Consider the following 13,048-nt stretch of genomic DNA (forward strand, 5'->3'; position numbering starts at 1 on the left):
TACCTTACAATGTTTCAAAGCTTCTTTGTAGTCTTTGTTTCTGATTGCATCTCTAGCACTTTTTAGAGCAGTCTTTACTTCCTTGCTGGACATGCTGTCAAAATAAAAAGCCTGAATGAATCTACAGTGAGACCTGCCTAACTGCAACAGTTCCAACAAATTTAACAGACTTAACCTCTGAAAAAGGCACATGTAATTCCTTCTACATGGAACATTCTTTCCCCTAAAATAAATATATCTTATGTTTAAAAAACATAAAACCAGATCATCTCTTCAGATTTTTATTCAAATGTCACTTCCTCAATGAAACCTTCCCTTGCCACACTATTTAAAATGTCAACACTTCCTTCCCCCAACTCCCAACCACTCAACAGTCCCTAATCTCCTCCTTAACACTGCATTTATTTTTCTTCAAAGCACCTATCACCATCTAATACGTCAGCATATATTTTACTTCTTTATCTTATTTATTATCTGTTCCCCAACCCCACCAAAATGTAAGTTCCACGCAGGCAGGGATTTTTAATCTGTTGTTGTTGGGGTGTTGTTGTTTAACTGCTGCATCCTCAGTACCCAGTATCTGACAAATTGTATACATTAATAAACATTTGTTGAATTGAATTGTTATTTGAATTATAACCACTCCCCATATAGTAGGTTAAAACACAGATGATCTTATGGGCCAGGATGGAAAACACATGCCAAGCTCAATCCAATTCTACACAAAGCAAGAAGAATCAGTCCAAGTCACAGAGTGAAAACACAAACACAAATAAATTTCAGTAACTATGATGTAAGAGTTTAAGAAAGCATTCTGTTTTAATGTTAGTTTCTATAAAATATAAATCAGGATATTAACTTTCTTCACAGTAAGAACTACTTTAGGGTTACAGTAATATAGTATTCTTTGTAATATGGTATTCTTTGAAGATAAATAAATGTAATGTTCACACTTAAATGAAGGCAATTAATATGCAAGAGGACTATATACTAATTTCAGCCATAAAAAGATATTTCAACTCCAATATAAATAAATAAATAGATAGATATTTTAATTGGTAGACAAAGTATTTCTTCACTTAATCTTAAAATATAAGATACACTAATGTAATTTTAAATAAACTAATGTATCTTAAGATTTCACAGCTTATTCTGGTTTACCAATAAACCAGTCAAATTCAACTACAACTTGATGTTGAAAAAAGAAACATTTTTTTGCCCACTCCACTGAACTCTAATCTCAAGAAGGCAAAACAAAGCTAGGTAAACATTAGGTCATTATAGACCACTGATGTTCAAGGCAGCAAAATGAACCAAGAAGATGACTTGCTGACATGGTACACAGACAGTCCTTTATGTCCAAAGAGGCTGAGGCAGAAGTACAAGATCAAAGAAATTTAAGAAGCTAGGGAATTTTTTTAAAAAACAATCCTTTTGACTTAAGGAATTTTAGATTCAAATAATATAAAAATTAAGATATCATAATATCAATTTATCTACTGCCAAAACGAGATTCCCTAAAGAGGCAGAAAAGTGACTTTTTCCATAGTTACAATAATTAGATAATTAAAGCAACATATTTCATACGCTCTTATTTTAGAAATTGCTCTGTTACCTGAAATTATCTTCGCATAAATTTATAGAGGCAAACTTCAGAAGGATTTTTTTTATAGTCTACAAATCCTGTTTGGAGCAGGCAACAAATTTCTATGCTGACTTCACTTTAAATTTCTCACACCAAAGTTATCTTTGGTAGATAAACCTGCAGACTAAAAAGCAGAGAACATCAATGATGATGACAACTAATCTGGACCAACTGAAAGGGATAAAAAGAGGCATCCAAGGGAAAAAAAAAAATCAAGAGATGTCTAAGTTAAAAAAGAGCAAGGGGCTTCCCTGGTGGCGCAGTGGTTGAGAATCTGCCTGCTAATGCAGGGGACACGGGTTCGAGCCCTGGTCTGGGAAGATCCCACATGCCGCAGAGCAACTGGGCCCATGAGCCACAATTACTGAGCCTGCGCGTCTGGAGCCTGTGCTCCGCAACAAGAGAGGCCACGATAGTGAGAGGCCCGCGCACCGCGATGAAGAGTGGCCCCCGCTTGCTGCAACTAGAGAAAGCCCTCGCACAGAAACGAAGACCCAACACAGCCAAAAATAAGTTATTTAAAAAAAAAAAAAGAACAAAAACAGGGACTTCCCTGGTGGCGCAGTGGTTGAGAATCTGCCTGCCAATGCAGGGGACACGGGTTCAAGCCCTAGTCCGGGAAGATCCCACATGTTGCAGAGCAACTAAGCCTGTGCACCACAACTACTGAGCCTGCGCTCTAGAGCCCATGAGCCACAACTACTGAAGCCCGTGCACCTAGAGCCGGTGCTCCGCAACAAGAGAAGCCACGGCAATGAGAAGCCCATGCACCGCAAGGAAGAGTAGCCCCCGCTCACCACAACCAGAGAAAGCCCGCACGTGGCAACAAAGACCCAATGCAGCCAAAAATAAATAAATAAAAAAAATTTTAAGTTATAAAAAAAAAAAGAACAAAGGCAGTTTTAAGACAAGACCAAGCAAAAACAAACAGAAGAATGCAACTTTTCCAGGATAAAGATCACCATCTTTTCTATCACCCAACATACGAGTAAAAGCACATCTGAACAAAGTAGAACCAACTAGCACTAACACAACATGCAGCTACGCAGCTCTCAAGCTATATGCTGTATATGACACAAAAGAAACAGAAAGGAAGGCCTCTGCTCTGAAGAATACAATCTCAATCAAGAGAAAGACCTAAGACATATGAGTCATTAAAGAATCAAATGCTAAATTAAGGATAACGAGGGCAAGTGCAATAGGAGTTCAGAGAAGAAAAGTGTGGGGTGAAGTAATTAACAGCAACTAGATGGAGAAAGGATTTGAGAATGGAGGGAAGAAGGAAAATTACTCCAGCCAGAGACATTGATTGCACGAGCAAAGTTGGAGAGACAGGAATGAGCATGGCACGTGGAGGAAACAATAAGGAAACCAGGCTGAATGGAACAGAAGGGACTTGCTGAAGAACAGGAAAATTAGGCTGGGTAGGTAAAGTAGAGCACCAGATTACAGAAGACCTTGAAAATGAGACAGACAAATTTGGATTTAAATGGAGCAGCAAACATGGAGCTGTCAAATGCTTCTAAGTAGGTTACTTCTAAAGACCATATGAGACAAACTCCATTCTTCTCTTGGTAACCAGTTCTAATGTTCAGTACCCTTCTACATCCCTGTATGTCTCCACATATAATTACACCTACACTTACTGCAGTAGAATCCTCTATTCTTCTCCTCCTGTTCCTTATTTATCTGATTTGGCATTTAGCATAACAAGCTAGCACTCAGGCCCTCTCTCTGCACCTAAAATACATATATATACATAAATATTAGTTTCAGCAGATTATTTTTTTTAAAGACAAAATAATCTGCCGCTTTCTAGCCCTGCAAATTTCTTCCTCTTTTTTGGGAAGTGGTGTGGAGAAGGAAGAGGCTCATCCACTCATGTTCTAGACAAAGCTTTACGGAACACTAACCATCTACTAGGTACCATCAAACCCACTTCCTTTCATAAAGTGGAAAGCTAATACCCAAAATGATTCTACGTAACCTCATATTCCTCTATTTGGGATACTTCCCTCTATTTCAAGCATTTCCAACACTTCAGAGAAAACTCTGGCTCTCTTACAAGTGTCTTTAATATTCTTCCACAGCCCCACACATTTTTCCCTTATATCTCTCCTCCCATTTTTTCTCCTCAATCTCAATGACTTTTTTAAATAAGAGTGTTCATGTAGCACATTTTCACTCAGTGAAGGTTTTTTTTTACTACCAACCTAAAAGGGTTTTTATTCAACAAATCAAGCATAAAGAGCAATAACTATATCTAAAAAAAAGAAAGTGACAACCATGCCAAAAGACAATGAGATTGAGGAGAAAAAATTCAAACATATTGAATTTTTTAAAACATCGGATTCAGGTTCAATTTTCATAATTCAGAATTTAAAACATGAGAAATAATTATGTACAATTTTCCACCTTTTTTCTTTCCCAAAGAGACACTAATTGTAATCTCCAAATTTCTGAATCAGTCTAAACTGTGTTGCCATAGCCACAAGGTGTAAAAGGAACATCATAAAAAATCAGAAAGACTCAGAAAAAAATTACAGAAACTCAAAATACACTGACTTCAACATAAAAAACTGAGCCAGAAGAGACTATCACCTATTTCTATGCTACTTTGCTTTGAATCTAGGACAATTAAGGGCACTATTTACTCACAATCTGCAAGCTGACTACACTAAAGTGAATCTTGTTCTAAGCCACATAAGGAATTATAAACATGAAAAAAAGTTGTCCGTATGAGGGCAACTAGTCTATGCAACTAGAGTAGTTTGTAATTTAATAAAATAGAGCAGACTTTTAAAAAAATATTAAAAATCCATCTAAATAGCCATCTGAAATACTAACACAAACTTTACACGACTACAAATTCTAAGTATCTTTTGATGGTATCTCTGGAATGGATTCTGTCAAACAAAATTAATCTAGAATGCTTCCTGGAGAGCATGGAGGTAGTTCTGAAAAACTGAATAAAGTAAAAATGGAAAAAATGCTACTTTAGAACTAGGAAATGAACAAAATTTAGGTGAACCTGGTAAGGATGAAGAAGAAATAGAAAGTGAGTTTACTAAAACATGTACTAGTGATATATGTACTTAAATAGAAGGGTTAGTTCCACAGAAAAGGGTCTTACTGGCAAGAAGAGAAAGTACTGTGATCCTAATAATGTTTAGGAAAGTAAAATAAAAGTTAAACACGGGGTGAGGAGGTAAAATAAAAGTTAAAGCCTGACTCCCCATTTCACTAACTTCTTTAAGCCGCCATCCAGCTACAAATGATTACCCTCCTCACTCAACCTAATTTTACTGATTTACTCAGTTGTTTCAACTCTGTTCTTACAAACTTCCCCAGATTTTGTCAGCCCCTTCATTCTGCCGTATCCACCCACCAAGTCAAGAAAGATGGATCTGGATTCAAGTCTCCGCAGATCTTGGGCACCTTACTTCACCTCCAAGCCTATTTCCTCATTGGTAAAGTGAGAACGAGATCAATTACCTGATATGTACATAGACAGAGTACCTGAACACAATAGCTATTAGTTCTGTTGTCCATATCTCCTACCACCCTCTCAATCAACTTCACCACTTTTTTCCCATTCCTAACCAACAGTGGTTATTATATACTTTCTCTACACATTTAAAATCCCCAATCCTTCCTTCCTTGATCTCTCAAGAAGCAACCTTCTTGCCTATGTTCTTCAAAAGACGGCTATCATCAAACGCAAGTATCTCCTTCAAATTAGTCATTACACAAATACTAGACTAAAGCCTGCAACTTAACAGATGCTTTATGTTCTATACAGATGTATTCTCTCTCAGGTCAAAAAAATCCCTAAATAAAGGTGATATATTTTTGGAGTTCCTTACGTATCCAACACCTACCAAACACTATGACCTCCAGCTTCCAAAGCCTACTCAAAAACATTTAGTTTCCCCACTGTCAAAAAGCAGTAATTCTCAATTTGCTGAAGTGAGAAAGGAAGAATCCCCTTTTCAATATTAGCTCATATTACTTTTTTCACCACTCCCTAATGCTTTCCACATCTCCGTCTTTACTTCTCCCATTCAGCCTGTCCACACTTGCTTCTGTCTACTCAAATGCTACATGTAATTCAAAGCCAAATTCAAGTGTCAAGCATAAAGCCATCTCAGATAAATCTTACACTAGAGTCTGAACTTACAACACTTACTGTCTCTACTAACATTTCCAAAAATGTATTCAAAGGAATATTAACATGCTTAAAGGTGTTAACAATATGACCTCGTAATTTTGTGAATACTACACACTATATGTATCACTCTTTTAAAGTCATAGTGCATGTTAGCATTTTAAAGGCTCTGAGAAACCCTATAGTAAAGACCCAAATATAGTTTAACCCAGCAACTCTGAAACTTATATTACTATGGAACTTTTTTTTGTTTTTGGCCGCGTGGCATGACTTGAGAGATCTTAGTTCTACAACCAGAGACTGAACCCACGACCTTGGCAGTGAAAGCGTGGAGTCCCAATCACTGGACCACCAGGGAATCCCCACTACGGAACATTTATTTCAATGAACAGCAATTAACATTGTGAAGCACACTAGCATTCTTCAAAGTACCATTTGGTATATTCTGGTTTGGGGTTTTTTGTTTGGCAGTTAACTGTACTTTTTGTTATCTTTTATACTGTTATTAAATTTACAGGTCTGTGAGTGTTTGTTTCCCACAACTAGACTGGAGGTTCATTAGGAAAAAAAACTATTCCTATTACTCTCTTTTATTTCCTAGTGTCTGGTATATTGTGGATATTCAACAAATAGTCATAGAATCACAGGAGGTGCAGATGATACTGAATTTGTTCCATATAGTCACTAACTGCACACTTAGTCTCCTTTTCTTAGAGCAGAATACAGTGCTGCTGGTATTATGGACGTTAAAAAACTATGAAGAACCAAAACCTAGACCAAGACTTTTAACTGAAGACTTCACTGAACCACAAAGTATTTCACTAAAGCAAGTAACCTGTAACGTAGACTGATGACCTAAACATACACATAATGGAGCCCTCCCTCACTACAATACACTATATACACACATGTACACACAGAAAGATGTGCACAAACAACTCAAAAGTACCTTTTCTGACAGGGTAAGTTACTGATAAGCAAACATGCTTTATGTCCAGAAAAGAGTCATCAAATAACAAACAAACCTGAAATTACATGATAATTACCCGAAGGAACTGGGGGAGACCTGGGGAAAAAAAATTGGTGGGGAAGGTGAAAAGGGCTGTTGAAAGGGAGAGATTATTCATGTAAAAGTGAAGGTAAATGGACTAATGAATGGGTAAAAGTAGAGGGAGACTGACTGCAACTCAAAATATGAACTTTTAATAATTAAACCTGTACAAATATGGCACGGGCTCCTCGAAGGAAGTGTGTTTCCCATCACTGGAGATGAAAAGGCAGACTGCACAATCCACTTGGGAGGAATATTGTACAACAAATTGAATGTGAGATGAGACTAAGACTAGAAGTCTCTTAGATTTTTCCAGCGCTATATGTCTGGGACCCTAAAATATCTATCTCACTCCAACCCAGTATAGCACCTGCTCCCACTGACACCGCCAAGGGGAGAGAGAGAAAGAAAAAGATGTGTTCCTGTCATCCTGACTGGGAACTCAGAATACACGTCCTGTGAAAACAAGGCCATAGAGAGTAAATAGTTTACAAAAATCAATACTATGCCACAGATAAAGTTGAATATATTTTTTATGAACCTAAATGTCAGTCAACATTGTTTCTATGGCAAAATGTGTTCCACATTCCAAATTAACTCAAAACAAATATTTGAAGCATATCCTGTTAATGAGGGAGCCTATGTGTATTACCTTTCATACTGTATTATTATTTTATTTTTTTCTCTAGAGTGTAAGTTCCTTATGGTCAGGTACTATTGTTTATATATTTGTCTGCTCCCATAGATCTTTAGCATGCTGCTTGATTAATAATGCTCCTTCAGTAACAGGGATTAAGTTCACTAGAATGGCATAACATTTTGCAGTTAATTAGAGACAGCATGGCAATGAGTTAGGGCAGAGACTACTCAAATTCAAGTCCTACTCAGACTGGCTCCCTGTGTAACCTTAGGCAAGTCATTTAACCTGTCCAAGTCTCAGCTTTCCTATCTGAAAAATGATGAAAGTGAGGATTACAGAAAATACTCCATGTAAAAGTACCTGGCACAAAATAGGGGATCAATAAATGCGTAGTATAATACCCAGCACATAATAAGCACCATATGAGTGTTAAATAAATAAGGTCTGTCCTTTTTACAATTACTGTATGCAAAAAATACTGTCAAATATTAGTATTAAAGGTTGATTTTATGTAAATAAATACTACAACTCCTCCTTTTCCTGTCAAAATACTAAAACGACTAATGTGATACACAAATTATATACCTGAAACTATAATAATGAAATCAGGAATCTGGCTCTGGGACAGAAACCTGCTTCTTCCAGATTTCTCCAAAGGAGTTCAACAGTCAAGAGGACCAGTGATTTTTCAAAACCACTGCAACAAAACAATGGTATTCTGAATCTACGTCAGTTAATCGAACACGTCACACAGCCCAACATTTCTCCCTCTGAGAACCCGTCCAGCTTCTCTCCCTTGCACTCTGAAGGTAAAGTCCACCTAAGCTTATCCCCACCTAGAAGATGAAACTTTTCTTACCAGGTCCCGCTCCTCACCCCACCAGAGCACAATAAATCCTGACTGCACCGGCAAAGCGGCGAATAGGATGAGGCAGGCTAGAAATATCCTTGGGAGGAAGGTATTCGAGGGGCCACCCGGTATCCATATCGCACCTTAGGCGGTCCAGACAGAGGCCCCACAAAGAACCGCCCAATCCAACTTAAGTGACAGACGCGCTGCCACCTCATCATCTCCCAGTTCACGGTCTCACTTAACACTCAGCCACGCTTGCTCGGCGCAAAACAAGCAGCCTCGGCCTCTGATCCCTTCTCTCTCTAGGTAACATTTCAACTGCCTACCGGCTCCAACTTCTGCAAAAGCGACAGGGACCAACCTGGGACAGATGCTTCTCCTACAGACGACAAATCTGAAGTCAGAGCGCATGCGCATTTCCCAGGCATCGCTCACGTGACTGGAAATGGCTGGGTTTTAGTTCGCTCGGTATTTGATTAAAAGGTCTTAACGTGGGTCGAGAAAGGGGAATTCCTCCTTTGCGCATGTGCCCACCCCGAGCCTGATGGGAGTTGTAGTTCCACGGGTGAAGGAAACCGAACTGCGATCTCTGCGATCCCCGCCCTCCTCTACTCGTGTGGAACTTCCTAGGGGGAGGGGCAGGGGCCAGCGCCCAGAGGCCGGGCTCCCAGAACAGCTCCTCGTGATGCTGCTGCTGTGGGTGGCGGTGGTCGCAGTCTCGGCGCTGGCAACACCAGCTCCTGGGGCAGGTGGGCAGAGGCGGGGAGCAGTTCAGGCTTGGCCAGATGCGCCTAACGTGGTGCTAGTCGTGAGCGACTCCTTCGTAAGTATGGAAAGGCAGGGGAGGGGGCGCCCCGCTACACACCCGCGACCGGCCCACAGCCCTTCCTGTGCTGCTGGCTTTGGAGAGCAGAATCTGAGACTTTCAAACGTGTTTTACCCTGATGCAAAATAAGAAATGCATTTTACCTTGAGGCCCCGTACACACATACGTGCACCACATAGATATGCATGTAAAACAAATAAAACATACTTTAGTAAGATGCACTCCAATTAGCATCTTTGCAAAATTTTTTTTAATTGCTGACCTCGACCCACTAAATTATCTTACCACTACTAATAAACTTTCAATCCATACCCCCGCTTGATTCAATTGTGGGGAAAAATAACATTCTATCTCAACATAAAAGCCTGTTAGCTTTCCAGCAGTCAACGTTATTTTTATTACTCAGGTGTCTGATAATCCTGTTAGTACTGATTTATATTCATTAGTTGACATAATTTGACACTCGCCCATATTCCAGATTAATTGTGTATGTGTGTGTATGTGTGTTGTTGTTGTTGCTGTTTAATCCCAAACTTAAACAGTTTTTGTAATTCTCCCAAGCCATCAACTAAAAAGAATACTACTGTCAACATAACCTGATACTTTTAGTATTATCCATGATATTAAACCTAATGCTTGGACAAATGTTTGGTTACTAATTATAATATTAGTTTTTTATGATTGGGTGTTACTGTGGTCACATAGACTATTGGTGTTAAGCATGTCTGGCACCAAAGAGTGCTTTTAATCATTATGTTGTATTGCCTTTCCTCATAGATTAACCCGTGATGATTAAAGTTACATAATCTGGATATACCCATAGGGTTTTCTGAGAATATTAAAGTAATCTTTATGATTATCTAAACTTAGGAAACAGGCAATACTGGAGAGTAACATGAAAGAGGTTTATTAGGGAGTACTCATGAGATCAAAGGGAAAGGAAGAAAGCAGGATTGTGCAGAGAGAAGTTGAGTTTTGTCACTGTCTCACTGGTGGCCTCAGCTGATCTTATGGGTAGTTCTCAAACTAGTATGATGATTCAGAACTGTTTCCATTTGTGGTGAGGAGACCAGGCCTTTGTACCCTCATGTTGGATGGCCATTACTTGTGGAATGCTCCCAGAATGAGGCACCATTTGGGGCAAGACAACTCTCTTCAGCAGAGGCAATCTTTCACTCTAAAAGGGAACCTGGGTGGTGCATCAAAACATCCTAGAAACTTCTGAAGATGACTGAAATATTTGGTTTATTTTTTAGTATAGTATAAGCACATAGATTTTTATATATTTGTGTATATAAATATTGTATGCAGACTAATACCTTATGAATATAAAAGAAAGGATCCTGAAAAAATAACAAGCAAATCAAATTCAGCAATATATAGAAAGGGTTATACACCATGACTAAGTGTGATTTATCCCTGAAATGTAAGATGGGTTTAATATCTGAAAATCAGTCAGTGTAGTAGACCACGTTAATTGAATGAAGGGCAAAAAACACGTGATCACATCAATAGATGCAGAAACAGCATTTGACAAAATTCAATAACCCTTCATGATAAAAGCACTCAACCAAGTAGAAATAGAAGAGAATTTTTTCAATCTGATTAAGAACATCTACAGGGCTTCCCTGGTGGCGCAGTGGTTAAGAATCCGCCTGCCAATGCAGGAGACATGCGTTCGAGCCCTGGTCCGGGAAGATCCCACATGCCACGGAGCAACTAAGCCCGTGCACCACAACTACTGAGCCTGCGCTCTAGAGCCCGTGAGCCACAACTACTGAGCCTGCGTGCCGCAACTACTGAAGCCCATACGCCTAGAGTCTGTGCTCTGCAACAAGAGACGCCACTGCAGTGAGAAGCCAGCACACTGCAATGAAGAGTAGCCGCCGCTCACCGCAACTAGAGAAAGCCCGTGTGCAGCAACAAAGACCCAACACAGCCATAAATAAATAAATAAATAAAATTTATTTTTTTAAAAAAAGAACATCTGCAAAAAATCCACAGCTAATGTTATACTTAACTATAAAAGACAATGTTTTCTTCCAAAGATCAGGAACAAGACAAGGCTATCTGTTCTCACTATGTTTATTGCAATTAAGCTGGAGGTTCTAGACAGGTAATTAGACAAGAAAATGAAATAAAAGTCATCTAGATTGGAAAGGAAAAATTAGAAGTATCTCTATTTGCACCTAACATAATCTTGTATAAAGAAAATCCTAGGGAATCTACTACAAAACTTTTAGAACTAATAAGATAGTCTAGCAAGGCTGTAGGATGTAAGATCAGTATACAAAAATCAGTTGTATTTTTATACACTTGATTGATGAACAAACTGAAAGTAAAATTAAGAAAACAATTCTATTTAAAATAGCATCCAGGGACTTACCTGGTGGTCCAGTGGCTAAGACTCCGCGCTCCCAATGGAGGGGGCCCGGGTTCAATCCCTGGTCAGGGAACTAGATCCCACATGCTGCAACTAAAGATCCTGCATGCGGCAACAAGGATCCCACATGCTGCAACTAAGACCTGGCGCAGCCAAATAAATAAATAAATATTTTTTAAAAGTAAAAATAAAATAGCATCCAAAAAATGAAATACTTAGGATTAAATCTAACCAAAGAAGTTCAATTCTTATACTCTGAAAAACTACAAAACATTGTTGAAAGAAATTAAAGAACACCTATATTGGGCTTCCCTGGTGGCGCAGTGGTTGAGAGTCTGCCTGCTAATGCAGGGGACACGGGTTCGAGCCCTGGTCTGGGAGGATCCCACATGCCGCGGAGCAACTGGGCCCGTGAGCCACAGCTGCTGAGCCTGCGCATCTGGAGCCTGTGCCCCGCAACAAGAGAGGCCGCGATGGTGAGAGGCCCGCGCACCGCGATGAAGAGTGGCCCCCGCTTGCCACAGCTGGAGAGAGCCCTCGCACAGAAGCGAAGACCCAGCACAGCCAAAAATAAATAAATAAATTAAAAAAAAAAAAAAAAGAACACCTATATAAACATGTTATGTTTATGAAATCGGATTTAATATTGTTAATATAGTAATAATCACCAAATTGATCTACAGACTCAATGCAATCTCTATAAAAATCCCTATGACGTTTTTGCAGAAACAGAGAAACCCATCTTAAAATTCATATGGATATTCAAGGGACCCAGAATACCCAAGAACAAAATTGGAGGACTTAAACTTTCTACTTTCAGAACTTACCATAAACTACAGTAATCAAGATAGTGTGTTACTGGCATAACAATAGATAGACATATAAATCAATAGAATAGAATTGAAAGTAGAGAAATAAACTCTCAGGTTTATAGTCAGTTGGTTTTTCAGTAAGGGTGCAAAGACCATTTAATGGGGAAAGAATAGTCTTTTCAACAGATAATGCTGGGAAAACTGACTATCCACATGCAAAATGCTTCACACCATTTTCAAAAAGTAACTCAAAATGAATTGATGAATGAAACATAAAAGCTAAAATCATAAAACCCTTAGAAGAAAACATAGGGGCAAATCTTTGTGACTTTGGATTAGGCAATTAAAAAATGGGCAAAGGATCTGAAAAGACAGTTCTCCAAAGAAGGTATGCAAATGGTCAATAAGCACATGAAAAGATAGTCAACATCATTAGTCATTAGGGAAATGCAAATCAAAACCACAATGAGACACCAATTCACACCCACTAAGATGACTATAATCAAAAAGAGACAATAGGGCTTACCTGGTGGCGCAGTGGTTAAGAGTCCACCTGCCAATGCAGGGGACATGGGTTAGAGCCCTGGTCTGGGAAGATCCCACATGGCCAGAGCAACTAAGCCTGTGCGCCACAACTACTGAGCCTGCGCTCTAGAGCCCATGAGCCACA

General features: G+C 39.1%; 2 protein-coding genes across 6 annotated transcripts in view; one reads left to right on the forward strand and one right to left on the reverse strand.

Moving 5' to 3' along the window:
- SKIC3 (SKI3 subunit of superkiller complex) overlaps positions 1-8,770 on the reverse strand; it is an 85,071-nt gene extending 76,301 nt beyond the window's left edge. Inside the window, exons 1-2 of one of the 3 annotated variants that reach the window (XM_059916791.1) lie at positions 8,719-8,770; positions 4-94 (exon numbers count right to left, since the gene is read on the reverse strand). In XM_059916791.1, the coding sequence (XP_059772774.1) occupies positions 4-94; positions 8,719-8,768 (141 nt within the window). In that variant the 5' untranslated portion in view covers positions 8,769-8,770. Of the gene's footprint in view, positions 1-3; positions 95-8,363; positions 8,486-8,683 lie in introns of those variants that run through there. The other 2 variants (XM_059916792.1, XM_059916793.1) reach the window with 2 other exon arrangements.
- Positions 8,771-8,923: 153 nt separating this feature from the next.
- Positions 8,924-13,048, forward strand: part of ARSK (arylsulfatase family member K) — a 44,161-nt gene continuing 40,036 nt past the window's right edge. For all 3 annotated transcript variants that reach the window (XR_009502350.1, XM_059916794.1, XM_059916795.1), the window contains exon 1: positions 8,924-9,180. Coding sequence is in view for 2 of the 3 variants with exons in the window: in XM_059916794.1 (XP_059772777.1) it covers positions 9,043-9,180 (138 nt within the window). In the remaining variant the exon portion in view is untranslated. The remainder of the gene's footprint in view (positions 9,181-13,048) is intronic.

This window comes from Balaenoptera ricei, chromosome 3 (assembly GCF_028023285.1).
Source record: "Balaenoptera ricei isolate mBalRic1 chromosome 3, mBalRic1.hap2, whole genome shotgun sequence".
Lineage (NCBI taxonomy): Eukaryota > Metazoa > Chordata > Mammalia > Artiodactyla > Balaenopteridae > Balaenoptera > Balaenoptera ricei.